The sequence below is a fragment of the Phaethon aethereus genome (genome assembly GCF_964289735.1).
Source record: "Phaethon aethereus genome assembly, chromosome: 3".
In the NCBI taxonomy this organism is placed as follows: Eukaryota; Metazoa; Chordata; class Aves; order Phaethontiformes; family Phaethontidae; genus Phaethon; species Phaethon aethereus.
The window spans coordinates 21,806,229-21,819,591 of NC_138576.1; the positions used below are offsets into that span (position 1 = coordinate 21,806,229).

General features: G+C 36.4%; 1 protein-coding gene across 1 annotated transcript in view; it reads right to left on the reverse strand.

Annotated features, from left to right (window-relative positions):
- SNTG2 (syntrophin gamma 2) overlaps window positions 1-13,363 on the reverse strand; it is a gene marked incomplete at its 5' end in the record, with an annotated part of 308,679 nt that overhangs the window by 158,281 nt on the left and 137,035 nt on the right. Inside the window, 2 exons of the mRNA XM_081997695.1 lie at window positions 862-919; window positions 1,016-1,072. Coding sequence (XP_081853821.1) covers window positions 862-919; window positions 1,016-1,072 — 115 coding nt within the window. The remainder of the gene's footprint in view (window positions 1-861; window positions 920-1,015; window positions 1,073-13,363) is intronic.

A 13,363-nucleotide genomic window follows, 5' to 3' on the forward strand; every position in this document is an offset into this window, starting at 1 on the left:
TTGCATGAAATGGATAGATTTATTCTGGAGAAGAGAGGAAACACGTAGGAAGCTTATCATAGAAACATGACAAATCTTCAAATACGTAAAAGAATGCCCCAGCAAAGAACAAACTAGTCCCCATGACCACCAGAGAAGAAAACATGACTTTGATTTTGATCAGCTAAGACCCTTAGTTCACGTTGCAAAGCACTGCCCACCCACACGCAACGGTTCTTCTTTTCCTTACTGAAGGGCCCCTTTTTTTTCTGGAGCAGTTCTCCAATTTGCCAAGATCAGGCCAAGGTCTGACACGGTCCCCGAAAAGTTCCTTTTGCTAGGTAAGTGAAAGTTTAATACTTGACTGCATTGGACTGCACTGATTTAGATCTTGTGTTATCATCAGCATAATAAACACTACAAATCACTCTGCAACCAGGCACAGCTAGTCATACCATAGAGCAGTGAATTACTGTGTGGAGGAAAAAATATGCCTGGGTTATATTTTTTTAATCCTCTGGGTTATTAAAGGTAAGTACATGAATAGATTTCCTATGTCATAGTTTTGTTTTCACAAGAAACTTTAAATATTTTGTTTATGACACAACTGTCTTACTGCAGTAAAAAATATGTTTTCTGAAACTATTACTTACCAAGAAAATTTCAGGTCCTAAAGACTTGAAAAGATTATGGATTTTAAATTCAATACAAAGGCACATGGACCATTTGGCCATTTATAGAAAGGCTTAAAGACAGTGTAAGGCTGAAAGAATAAGCCATACATATGTTTTAATTCCCAGTTTAAAGAACTCTTTTTTAACGTGCCCCCCCCCGCCCTCCCATATTGCAGTATTATAAGTAAATAAAATAAATATATGTTACCTGCTTGGTCTTTGAATATTTTTGATACGACGACAGGCACTTTGTGCTCAGCACCACCCTGTAAAAGATGTGTATTAACCATAAGATCTCCATTAAGACTGAAGTGAACTAGTCGTACTGAAAAATAAAAGAAGAAATGAGACATTATCCATACCTTTATGCTTAAGCCCAAGCCTCCAACTGGTTGTCTACGAAGTGTAACAGTTCTGTGCTTTAAAAAATTGTAGAAAAAATAAATTTAGGTGAAAACACAATATATGAATAAGCATAGAAGATGTTTCTAAACTGCTTTTTACTTTCCAAAAACTAGTTCTCCAAGGTACCCTAGAATCTGAACGATCAAGTTCAGTACTGAAGTATGATTCAACACTGATTTATAGGCACTTATTTAATTCCTTACCATAGAGAGCAGAACTTCTGTGTGAATTGTGCATGCAGACTTTTAGTACGTTTTTCGATTGCTGATATTCTTCCTAAACAGAAATGTTTATATGCTTTTGCTTTGTTTTAACAAATTTTTCATAAGAAAAATATATGAAGAGTTTGAGATGTGCATTTTCATAGCTGATTTACCTTCTTTAACTGCTATCACATATGCCCATGATTTATTCTCATTTTTCAGTCACAAATACCATTGTTTCTAATCCATATCTTCAGATATGGAGATAATCCATACCTTCAGATCATAAACTATACCAATTTTTTTTGCAGCATATGCCAAAAGACTTTTAATGATAGTCTGCTTCAAATGGTTATTTTCTTGCATTTCATGTTTAAGTGCATAAAGAAGATAAACAGTTATCAATATTTTTTACAGCAACCGATCAAATGTTTAATACTATGCCGAATTTGACATTTCATTCATGTGTAAATCTTGGTGCCTGACAACATAATAATAGCACTTCATCTGTTGACAATAATTATAGAGTTGAGGGGACCTTTTTTGCAACATGCTGAACAGTACTGCATAGAATGCCCTCTTTCACAACCTAGAAGAGTAATTCCTGAACATGTAAAATAATTTATTTTCTTTTTCTGTACATCAGAAATTATATGTGAGATTACTCCTATATGTATACTCCCTGATTAGGTGTTCTATGATTTCAATAATTCAGATAAAAGTAAACTTTTATTTCAACAGTCAAGCCCATAGTCTTATATTAACAAGTCATTCTTAGCTTTTTTCCTAACACTCACCTGGCTAGACATATGTTCATATTGACACAGGGGAAAGGGAACTACAATAAATCAGAAATTTCAGCCTCATTTAGCAGGGTAAAACAAATGCATATGGTAAAAAAAAGTTAAGAATACTTTCATACATTTTCAAAAATTGTCTCTTCTATTCCCATGAACATTATACTACACCAGTCTGTGCTAAAAATGGAAAACTATTATATTATGACTCATGGTACCTGATTTATATCAAAAGGTTTATATGATTCAATTTCAGATTATATAATTAAACTTTACTAAAATCTGTGCTAATTCAAATTGTTTCATAGGTTCTTTTCTTCATTTTGAACTGCATCAAAACTTTTGATCAAAATTATCATATGCACTGCGAAAGTTCAGATTCAATCTGCATTAGAATATGTCTCTACCTTGAAATTCAGTGACTTATTCCCAAGAGTCATTTTCTATGACAGAAATCCTCTATGCTTATTTACTTTGTGTTTCTCTCCACCTACACTTACAGCCTGTAAACAAATTATCCCAATATATCCCATAATATAGGGAAGATAGAATAAATATTTTGACAGTTTAGATTGCTTTAGCATTATTGGACAACAAATACAAATACCTACATGGATAGCTTTAGCCATTTTATAAAAGGCAAACAAGGTGTTATCTATTGCCAGCTTATCCATTCAACTATAATTAATGTGTATTTTTACACAGTTGATAGGTACATTCCAGATTATAATACTGATGATATAGTTGAGTTTGTAGCCCTCTGAAGTAATCTATTTGCATAAAATATTGTGATAATCTTGATATTTATATTTTCATAGTTCATAGAGTTTTTATTACAGAGCTTCAAATATTCCTACTAAAGGACACTTTGAAAGAAGGTGTTAAACATGTACCTAAACATTTCCTACATAACAGCTTTTTTACTTAGAGCCACATTTAAAAAAAATGCAAAAAATTCTAATTTTTAAAGATGTTCAAAAGCTGAGCATAATCAAATGTCATAATCAAGATAATTTGCACAAACTTATTTCAGTTCTATGATCCTATATCATTTGCTAGGATTATAAATAGTGGTCATACAAGACCAAATATGACATTTCATTTTCTATAGACAGATTTTTGTTATTGATTTTGAATTTTAAAAAATTGAACAGTGTACAATTCCAGAGGATTAGAAGAAAGTTAATACTGGGTCAATATTTAAAACATAGATACAGCCATGGATCTTTTTTATATTACAATGCCTTAAGGTCAGATGATCTTAAATCTGGCAATGAACCATCCATTCCATTATGGAGTAATAGTAAAACCAGTTCATAAGGATTTAAAGAGGAACAATTTTAAATGCGAAAAGTTTTATGGAAGTTATCTTTTCAAATTATATGTATACTTGCTATGAAATTTCCATTCTCGATGACAGAGTATCAGTGTTGTAACAACCCTTACAAAGTTGTGAACTGACACCCCACAAAAAATTGATTAAAACCACAAAACTATTCAAAATAAGATGGTGTATTTTAAGTACATGCAAATTGGTTAGCTGTAAGATTTCAAATCGAAATGTAATTCAGATAAAGCTACTATTTAGTGAATGTGCTTCTTGTGGGATAGTGACAGTATGTGGGTTACTTAAAAAAATTAATAAAATTCAGTGATCTAAAAAAAATAATTCTAAATTAATTGTAATAATGTTTGTAAGGGACAACACTTGTGATAAGGTAATGATGAGCAGGCCAGCTTCTAAGCATACAGCAATTCAAAGTCAAAGTCATTTAAGGTCATCCTCGTAACCAGGAAAACAGCTCAAACAAAGAGAGAAAAGCAGTCTATCCGGCAAAAGGTCATCTTGCAAAAAAACCAAACATATGAGTCATGCTGAGTATGAGAAAAAACAACGTTCCTGCATAATGCCATGGCCAAAATCACTAGTGTAATCCTACATCATCAGGAGACTATTAAGAAGGAGCAGAACACTATAAATTATTTCTATATCTGGCAGTGATCCACACTTCAAATAATACAGTTAGTTCTGATACACTCATTTTGAAAATGATGCAAATAAATTGGAGAGGTAGCAGGCAAGAGTCACAGGAATGCCAAATGGCTTGAGAGATTTGTGTTGTAGTGAAACAGATGCCAGGAGTTAAATATATTTAGCTTATTTAAAGCACTTTTCAGGGATGATCAAGCAGTTTTAAAGTATCTTCCTTGGCAGAAGACCAAATCTTACAGGCAGATACAGTGAAAATTTCAATGACTTGAAGTGGAAAACAGACACATTCAGACTACAGACACAAGACAAGATTTTGAACTTCTGTTGTATGACACGCCATAACGTATTTTTTAAGAAACTTTTTTTAATAGTATTATGGACTTGAGACCTTACAGTGTACAGATATTTACTTTTTTGTCTTTATTATAAAGCACGATTTGTCATGTTAGTTCATGAACACAAATTTAATTTTGTTCTAAATGTAGTATCACTAAAATACTCACATGGTTTTTTTTTTTTTGTGCCAGTAAGCAGTACGGTATTTAGGTTCATCCACCTAAATGAAATTAATTTCACAATCTGCAAAAAGTATCCTCATTTTACAGAGCAAGAATGAAGGCACACAAAGATTTAAGGACAATTAATTCTGTTTTAATGATTTGAAATGCCTAAATGCTTTTTCTAAGTATTTGTATGAAATGTATCTGTTCAAAATATCTTGTTGACCAGTGTCAGCCTTAGCTTTGAACATTCAGCATTCTAACACGTCATAATTTCACACTAGAAGATAAGATGCACCTAATTCCTGATCAGCAGTGTTAGTTTGGTGTCAATGTACATGACACATCTAGGATTATATCGCACCTCTGTTTCAGGGCAAGGATCATTCACCACTAGATATTGAGACTACCCTTTTCTTCCTGTAAACCCTCAACTCATTCCCCGCGTATCTGCCAACATAAAAGACAACATAAATCTAAGATTCAAGAGACAATAGCCTGTGTATTTCTAACTTTCTAATATTTGACTTTGCAACTTTATTTTAACAAAGGAAATTAAAAAACAACTTTTGGGGTAAAAACACAAGTTCACATGGTTCACTATAGGCTAGTTTACATTTAGTCCTTCAATTGGACCCTTAAATTCATAATATAGATGCTGACTACTTGAGCCAGAAAAAAAAAAATCTGTGGGTAATTTAGAGGATATTCAACATTAGACACCTGCTGAAAGCAAGACACTACTGAATTAAATTTCAGGTTTTGTAGGGGGAATGTGATAAACAAGTAATTATTCTCTTTGATCTCTTCTCTCTGCCACCTCTAACTTACCCTATTGTGGTCCTGTTCTCTTCTCAGGACCTTTCTTTGCTTATGTTCTTCCCCATCTCATAACTAAAAATTTTGGAAGGTATTTTTCACTTCACCTTCAAACCAAAAAATAAACTATTTGTCTTACAATTCCAGTCTCACAAGACATGCCTATGCTAAAACAAAGCAAGCTGGAGAATACTCTCCAGCAAAGGAACACAGTAAAACTCCCATGCACACTACTAAATTTTCTTTCCTAGGAAACATTATGACAACGATCCAAACTGCCTAACTGCGATGTTACGTGGCACATGCCATCTCCTGATTTAGTCTGAGTGCTGTGGTTTAGCCCCAGCCAGCAATTAAGCACCACACAGCCGCTCGCTCACTCTCCCATGGTGGGATGGGGGAGAGAGTCGGAACAGTAAAAGTGAGAAAACCTGTGGATTGAGGTAAGGACAGTTTAATAGGCAAAGCAGAAGCTGCACACACAAGCAAAGCAAAACGAGGAATTCATTCACCACTCCCCATGGGCAGGCAGGTGTTCAGCCATCTCCAGGGAAGCAGGGCTGCATCACGTGTAATGGTTTCTTGGGAAGACAAATGCCATAAATCTGAACATGTCCTCCCCTCTTTCCTCTTCTTTGCCCCAGCTTTATACATTGAGCATGACGTCGTATGATATGGAACATCCCTGTGGCCAGCCTGGGTCAGCTGTCCTGGCTGTGTCCCCTCCCAGCTCCCTGTGCACCCCTAACCCTCTCGCTGGCAGCCCAGCATGAGAAGCTGGACAGTCCTTGACTGCTTGGCAACAACTCAAAACATCAGCACCTTATCAACATTATTCTCATCCCAAATCCAAAACAGCCTCACGCTAGCTTCTGTGAAGAAAACTGACTCTATCCCAGCTGAAACCAGAACACTGAGTCATTAAGACAGTTATCATAGAATCACAGAATAGTTTGGGTTGGAAGGGACCTTTAAAGGTCATCTAGTCCAAGCCCCCTGCAATGAGCAGGGACATCTTCAACTAGATCAGGTTGCTCAGAGCCCCGTCCAACCTGATCTTCAGCATTTCCAGGGATGGGGCATCTACCACCTCTCCGGACAACCTGTTCTTAGTGTTTCATCACCCTCCCTGTGAAACATTTCTGCCTTTTATTTAGGCAAAATTTACCCCTTTTAGTTTAAAAGCATTACCCCTTGTGCTGTCACAACAGGCCCTGCTAAAAAGTCTGTCCCCATCTTTCTTCTAAGCCCCCTTTAAGTACTGGAAGGCTGCGATAAGGTGTCCCTGAAACCTTCTCTTCTCCTGGCCGAATAACCCCAGATCTCTCAGCCTGTCCTCATAGGAAGTCAGTTATAATCGACATTGGCCAAAACCATGACAGAGAGTACACCAACACCCAGTATAGACAATTTGGCACAAGTCAAAATGTAACCAGGGAGCACACTCACATACAGTGTAGACAACTGTGGCCAATGTTGAATGTGTGCTATGGCTGTGTTTTATTTTCTAGTAGAGATGAAGTCACGTAGACCTGTGTATGATGGACCTTGCAATAAATGAACAGAAAGAAAAAGGACACCAATATACGTTAACTACATGCACAGATTTAAATTAAAGTATTTCTAATTATCCCTACAAGTACTGTTAGCATTGGTAGTCATGTACAATAAAAACATACATGTAAAATAGCATACAACTTAGTATTAGATTTTATTTAAATTTTCATAGAAAAGCATGTAACATTCTAACAGCTGTTAAAGAGTGAGACAAAGCCCTTTGTCCAAAGAACATTCAAAACATTTCTCTTAATAGACTATTCCAGTTTCAGCTGGGATAGAGTTAATTTTCTTCCTAGTAGCTGGCATAGTGCTGTGTTTTGGATTTAGTGTGAAAATACTGTTGATAACACACTGATTTTCTAGTTGTTGCTATGTAGCGCTTACTCTAGTCAAGGACTTTTACCTTCTCATGCCCTGCCAGCAATAAGCTGGGAGGGGGCACAGCCAAGACTGCTCATCTAAACTGGCTAAAGAGATGTTCCATACCATGTGACATCATGCTCGATAGATAAACTGTGGGAATTGGCTGGGGGCACCGTGATTGGGAACTGGCTGGGCATCAGTCAGCGGGTGGTGAGCAATTGTGTTGTGCATCACTTTTTTGTATATTCTTTTATTGTTATTATTATTATTAATAGTAATATTTATTATTATATTTATTTATTTAATCTTCCCTTGCTGTCCTATTAAACTGTCTTTATCTCAACCCATGACCTTTACCTATTTTTTCTGATTCTTCTCCCCATCCGGCCATGGTGGGGAAGCAGGGCTGGGGGGACGAGTGAACAAATGACTGCGTGGTGCTTAGTTTCCACCTGGAGACAAACCACAACATAAACTCTAAATGATGATGTTTCTATAGCCGGCACTATAGATACAATTCTAATAACATCACACTAATACATAATTCTATAAAATACACAATAAATGTACTAATACTGGTACAAACATGTTCTTATAATTGTAATTAAAAAGTTTAGACAAACTGAGGTTTCATGAAAGCGAATCCAACTGACATCCCTACCTGTCAAAGCAGAATTTGCTGGTTGTGCACTTGAGTGCTATTGGTAACAAAAGTCCTGAATGTGGGCTACTTTACTGGTGATTCTGTGTGCTTGCCTCTGCTTTTTCCTTCAGACTGCCAGCTGTGCAGAGTTGGAAGGAAAAGAGTAACTGATGATATTTTATCAAGAATCGTCTGTATTAAAACCTAATCTTCTATACAACTGTGGATTAAATACCCAACCAACAGGTTTCAGCATAGTTAAGAAGAAACACAACTGTGTACACATACAGTATGTTTCAAATGCAATCTAAAATACAGAACTAATGTTCATTTCCAGTGGTGACAGAATACAGTTTCCATCAAAAATTTGAATCCAGGCACGTACATTGAAATTAACCTGAAATTTTCAGAAAATTATCTATAGGGAACAGAAATTGGTAAGAATGCTGATGCCCAGCCATAGGTGTAAAGCAAGGAGGCAAAGGCAATGACAGAAGCAGATGTCTGGCTGTCCAGAGAATGTGTTAGTTGGGAAAAGCCTGGCAGACCTTTACTGTTTGCTGGTGCTCAATAACAGAAGGAGAAAGGTGAAAATGTCTTGAACCTAGAAATGGCTTCAAAGGGCTGTCCTTCCATCTTTTCTCATAGAAGAAATGAGGGCAGAATTCATGCAAGATGAGAGTTATCCAGTTTACTGTGTTAGTATCAAAGATCTGAGTGCTGTCCCCACAGGAAGAGGGTATATATACCCATCTCACTAAGAAGACTTTCAGGAATATCGTACAGCAGAACCCACAAGTCACATCTGGCAGGGTGCAACAAGCTGGTGGTATGGGAAATAATTCCATTGGTATTTCTCATAATGGACGACATCAATGTATTATCTTGATGTGAGAATGCCTTAAAGCAGTGACCCCAGACAGCTGTAATGGTGGTAGATGACCACCAGGCAAATAGACAGATACATTTATGACTCCAGGGAGAAGACTATAGGTTCAGGTTCATTGGAAACTGGAGGCAGTTTTGTAAACAAAGGGAGCCTGTACAGGAGGCACCAGTTCATTTGAACCGTAAAAGACCTAAAGAGGCTGGTACTTAAAAATCAGGAAGGCCATAACTAAAGTTTTAAACTGTACTGTTGGAAAAGCTGACTGGTACAGAAGACAGTATAATTACAGATGATGCTTCTATTACGGATGTAAACAGAAATATTCTGTATCCTGAAGTGAAGGACAGGTCAGGGATGGAATAACACAAACAGCAAATGTAAAACAGAGTGCCAGGAAGAAAACCAACATTGCACTAAGTCTGAACTAAACAGGGGTATAAACACTCTAGAGAGGTAGAAAAAACTGTACTACTGGGATGCAAAGTATTTAAGAAAGTTGAAATAGTCTAGATAAACAGCAGAGTAAACGCCTTGTGCTACAGAGTACTTAAACTCAAATAAAACTAATAATCCAATTACCTAAACAAGTAAACCAACAGATTCCAGATTAAATGCAAGCAAGGGTCTATATTAGTGACCACTCAAGTAGGATGATAACAATGAGGTAAGCAAAGAGGCAATAGGAATGAGAAAAATAATGGTGATAACAGGCTTCATTTGACCTCCTGTAGATCAGACAGATACACATAAGGATATACTACAGCCAACAAAAAACAGGTCTCTATCAGTCACTGCCTCATGGAGCTCACAAGATTAGACTCAATACTTGCTCTAGTCTTGAGTATAGCATGCAGGATTTAGTTAAAATTTTTACAGCTGAAAAGGTACTCTGTAATAGCAACTCTTAGGTACTTTTCATTCAACATTTATGCAACTGTGATCCCAAGAAGGAAACTAAGCAAAAGTGAGGAATCTTGCTGAAAGGAAAATTAACGGGGGCAGGTAAGAAAATTAAATCTTTATAGGCAGTGGAAAGAGTAATTAAGGGTACCACGCTAGAAGCACAGAGCCAATGAATGCCACTTACTAGAAGGGCTTAATTAAGAGAAAAAGGAAAACTGCATGGTAAAGAGGAGGTTAAGGGAGGTTATTACATGTAAAGACTGATGGACATCATATACAAATGAAGACAAGGAAAAGGAACATAAGCAAATATAATTGAAAAACAGAATTAAGCAGCAACAGTAAAGAGAGGTCCAACAACTGCCAAAAAGAATAACAATTAATAATAAATCTTTAAATCTATCAGGAGCAGGAGGTCTGCCAAAGAAACCACAGGGCCAATTTATGATCAAGATATAAAAGGCATGCTCAGAGAAAATAAGGCTACTGAAGGGAAGATAAATGGACACTTTTCATTAGTGTAAAAGAAACTAGAGACATTCTTCCAGCATTCTTTGTAGCACAAAGGAAGTATGGATCTGTCTGAATTTGAAACCACTTTAGAAGCAAATTGACTAAATAACAGTAGCAGATCACCAGGGTCAGATAGCATTCACCCTAGTATTAAAGGAACTCAGAGATGAATCAAAGCAGGAGCACTGGGGTAATACTTCTCAATAAAGCCTTGATACCTGAAGACTACAACATTGAAAGTAAAATCCCATTTTTGTATAAAAGGTTATGGTTAAGGCTTAGGAAAATTAAGGTCTGCACTAAACAAATTAGAACAAACTACAGGGGGAAAAAAAAATCTCTAGACGGTGAGAGAAACTATAACGAAGAAGAGAATTGGCAGACACTTTGATGAACTCCATCTACCTTGGAAGAGACCAGGCATTTTTTAAAGGCAAGTTATGGAAACATAGGAACCATGAGGGAAGAGTTGCACAGATATATTGCTAATTAAAATTAGCTAGAAAGTAGAAAACAAGGGGATGGACTAAATGTGTAATTCTCAGGATGGACGAAGGTCATGAGTGAAGTTCCACTGTTTCCTATGTTGCAACCTGCATTATTTAAAATACTTATGAAGAATTAAAAAAAAAGGTAGGAGCAGTAGGATTAGCTTTCCTGCTTACTAAGACAGGAAGAGTAAACGAGCTGAAAATATTTGCAGAACATCTTACAAAATAGTAACTGGGCAACAAAACAGCATAAAAAATCGAATAGCAGATCAAAGCTAGTGAGAGAGATTATTTTTCCCATGCACATTATTTATACAAGGAATTAGGATTGAATCAGTCATTTTTATTAAGGAGTAAGACCTTGGGGTTAAAGTAGATGGTTCCATGACATCATAAGTGCAGTGTTCAGTAGTGGTCAAAAAAGACAAATCAATTTTTTTGAAGTCTTAGCAAAAGATCAAAGAACATCATTATTCTACTGTATAAACCCAAAGTTCCCCCACCTTGAAAATTGTCCATACATACCTGAAATCACTAGAAAAGTTTCAGAAAAAGCCAATAAGGATGATGGAAGCACAAAACCTCTCCTGTACAAGGAATAACAGAACAGGTTATAGTGCTTCATCCAGGAAAAGAGACAGACTGGGGATCAGAAGGCTCTTACAATAAAGTTGCACAGAGGATGGTGAATGGGAATCAGTTTTTATAGCCTGTTCCAGCACAAAAACTAGGAGGCATCAAACAATACAGTGAGGAACTAGGATCAGAACAAACAAAAAGATGTGATTCTTTGTGCAACGTGTAGTAGATTCTAGAGTCTGGTGAGAAAAAATTCTGGATGTTGAAAGCCTACATGTGTTCAAGGGGATATTGGACAACTATAGCAAAAATAAATCTGTTAAGAGCTAATACAAAACTGCATTTTGCTCAAAAGGGCACTGTATAACTTGGGGCAGGGAAAGTGTTAAGAGAAGCATCACATATTCTTACCCTGTTTGGCTTTTCTAGGGAAACATTAATGGCTGCTGGTGGAAAAAGGACAGTGGCCTCAGATTTTAGGTCTGAGTTCTGAACTTCTTATGCAATGACAAAATTTCATGACTACAAAATTTGAACAGAAACCCATGCTAGCTTTGTAAGCAACTCTGAAAGAAAATTCTACTCCAAACCTTCTTGCCAAAACTGAATTGAAATTTTTGTGGAAAAAAACCCTTTTTGTGACATTAATGATAATGTCATGCACATATGCAGCTGAAAACCCAGTGTTTATGTCTCAGTCAAACATACAAAGAACTTATTTCACTTCTTACTTCCCTGCAGGCTGTATGTAATTTTTCTTTTCAGACTAATTTATTTATGGTTTGAGGCTAAAGTAAGGCAGACATCTGTACCAGTCTTAAAAAAAAATACAGAGCTACAGTTGACTGTACGATGGCTGTGTAATTTTATTTCTTTATAGGCAAGGAAAACTTTTTGGAAAGTGTTATTAATTCTCACTCTGAACAGGAAAGCTGAAATTAATACTTTTTTTTTGCTTTTTAACTAGCATTTTGTTTTGTTTCCTTTAATAGCATCTGAGGTTTATTAAAATTCTTCATTCTGAAGGCTTCCACAGTATTCGATGTGTATACTATAACGATCATTCATTCCAGCTGTGCTACAAAGCAGAAGTAATTATGTACCTCCCATAGCCTTCCACATAATAGGCCTGTTTTGTTTTGTTTTCTGTTTCCAGGAGATTAGAGGAAGAATAACTGCCCTGCATGAAACTTCAGGATACACTGAAATAGAGAGAATGTGATGATTAAAACTCAAATTGGCCAGGATATCAACATGATATATTCCTACCTTTCTGAGACCTTTTATTGTTGCAAGTTGTCAAGGATTTTACTATCTGTTTCTCAAGGCAATACTGACTCTGTAATACCTACTGCTGTGGTTAAGAATTGGGCTAACAATTTGGCCATGACATTCTTTACTGTCTAAATTCTGAGAAACAAATGCATTGACCAGTGTCAAACACACCAGCAATGGGAAGAGAAGGCAGATTCACCCACTAAAGTGTTTGACAGGTGGTTTGATCTGTGTGTATGTCAAGCAGTTCTTTGAACGGGTAGGTTGGCTGTGGCATTTGGACTTAGTCTACAGTGGACGAATATGTATTTTCTCTTTGAAGAACAAATTGTAAACCTGAGAAGGCCACTAAAATTTTCACTTTTGTAATGCTTTAAGTATTAAAGGATATTCATATTGCCTGACTGCACGTGTCCGAGTAAAACATTTTTCTTGTTCTGATGCATGAAAACACAGGAGCATATAGGTGTTGTCTGACCAAGCTTGCATATGTTCAAACACAACCAAACTGCTTTTAAGAATATAGCCTGCTCTTTGTGAAGGACTAAGATTTACAGCCACCAAGCCGTTAGCTAAGTACAAAATCAAAAGCAATTTTGAGGGATGAATTTCGCATAGCTGCAACTGTTGAAGGACAGAATTTTAATTTGAGGTTAGAAGCAATATTTAGATGTGATCAATCTGTCTTCCTCTCCATCACTATCACCCTCATGGAATAACGTTTACTCTGCAGGAGGGCCAAAGCATGACCAGTGGGTTTGTATGTCATCAAAGCAG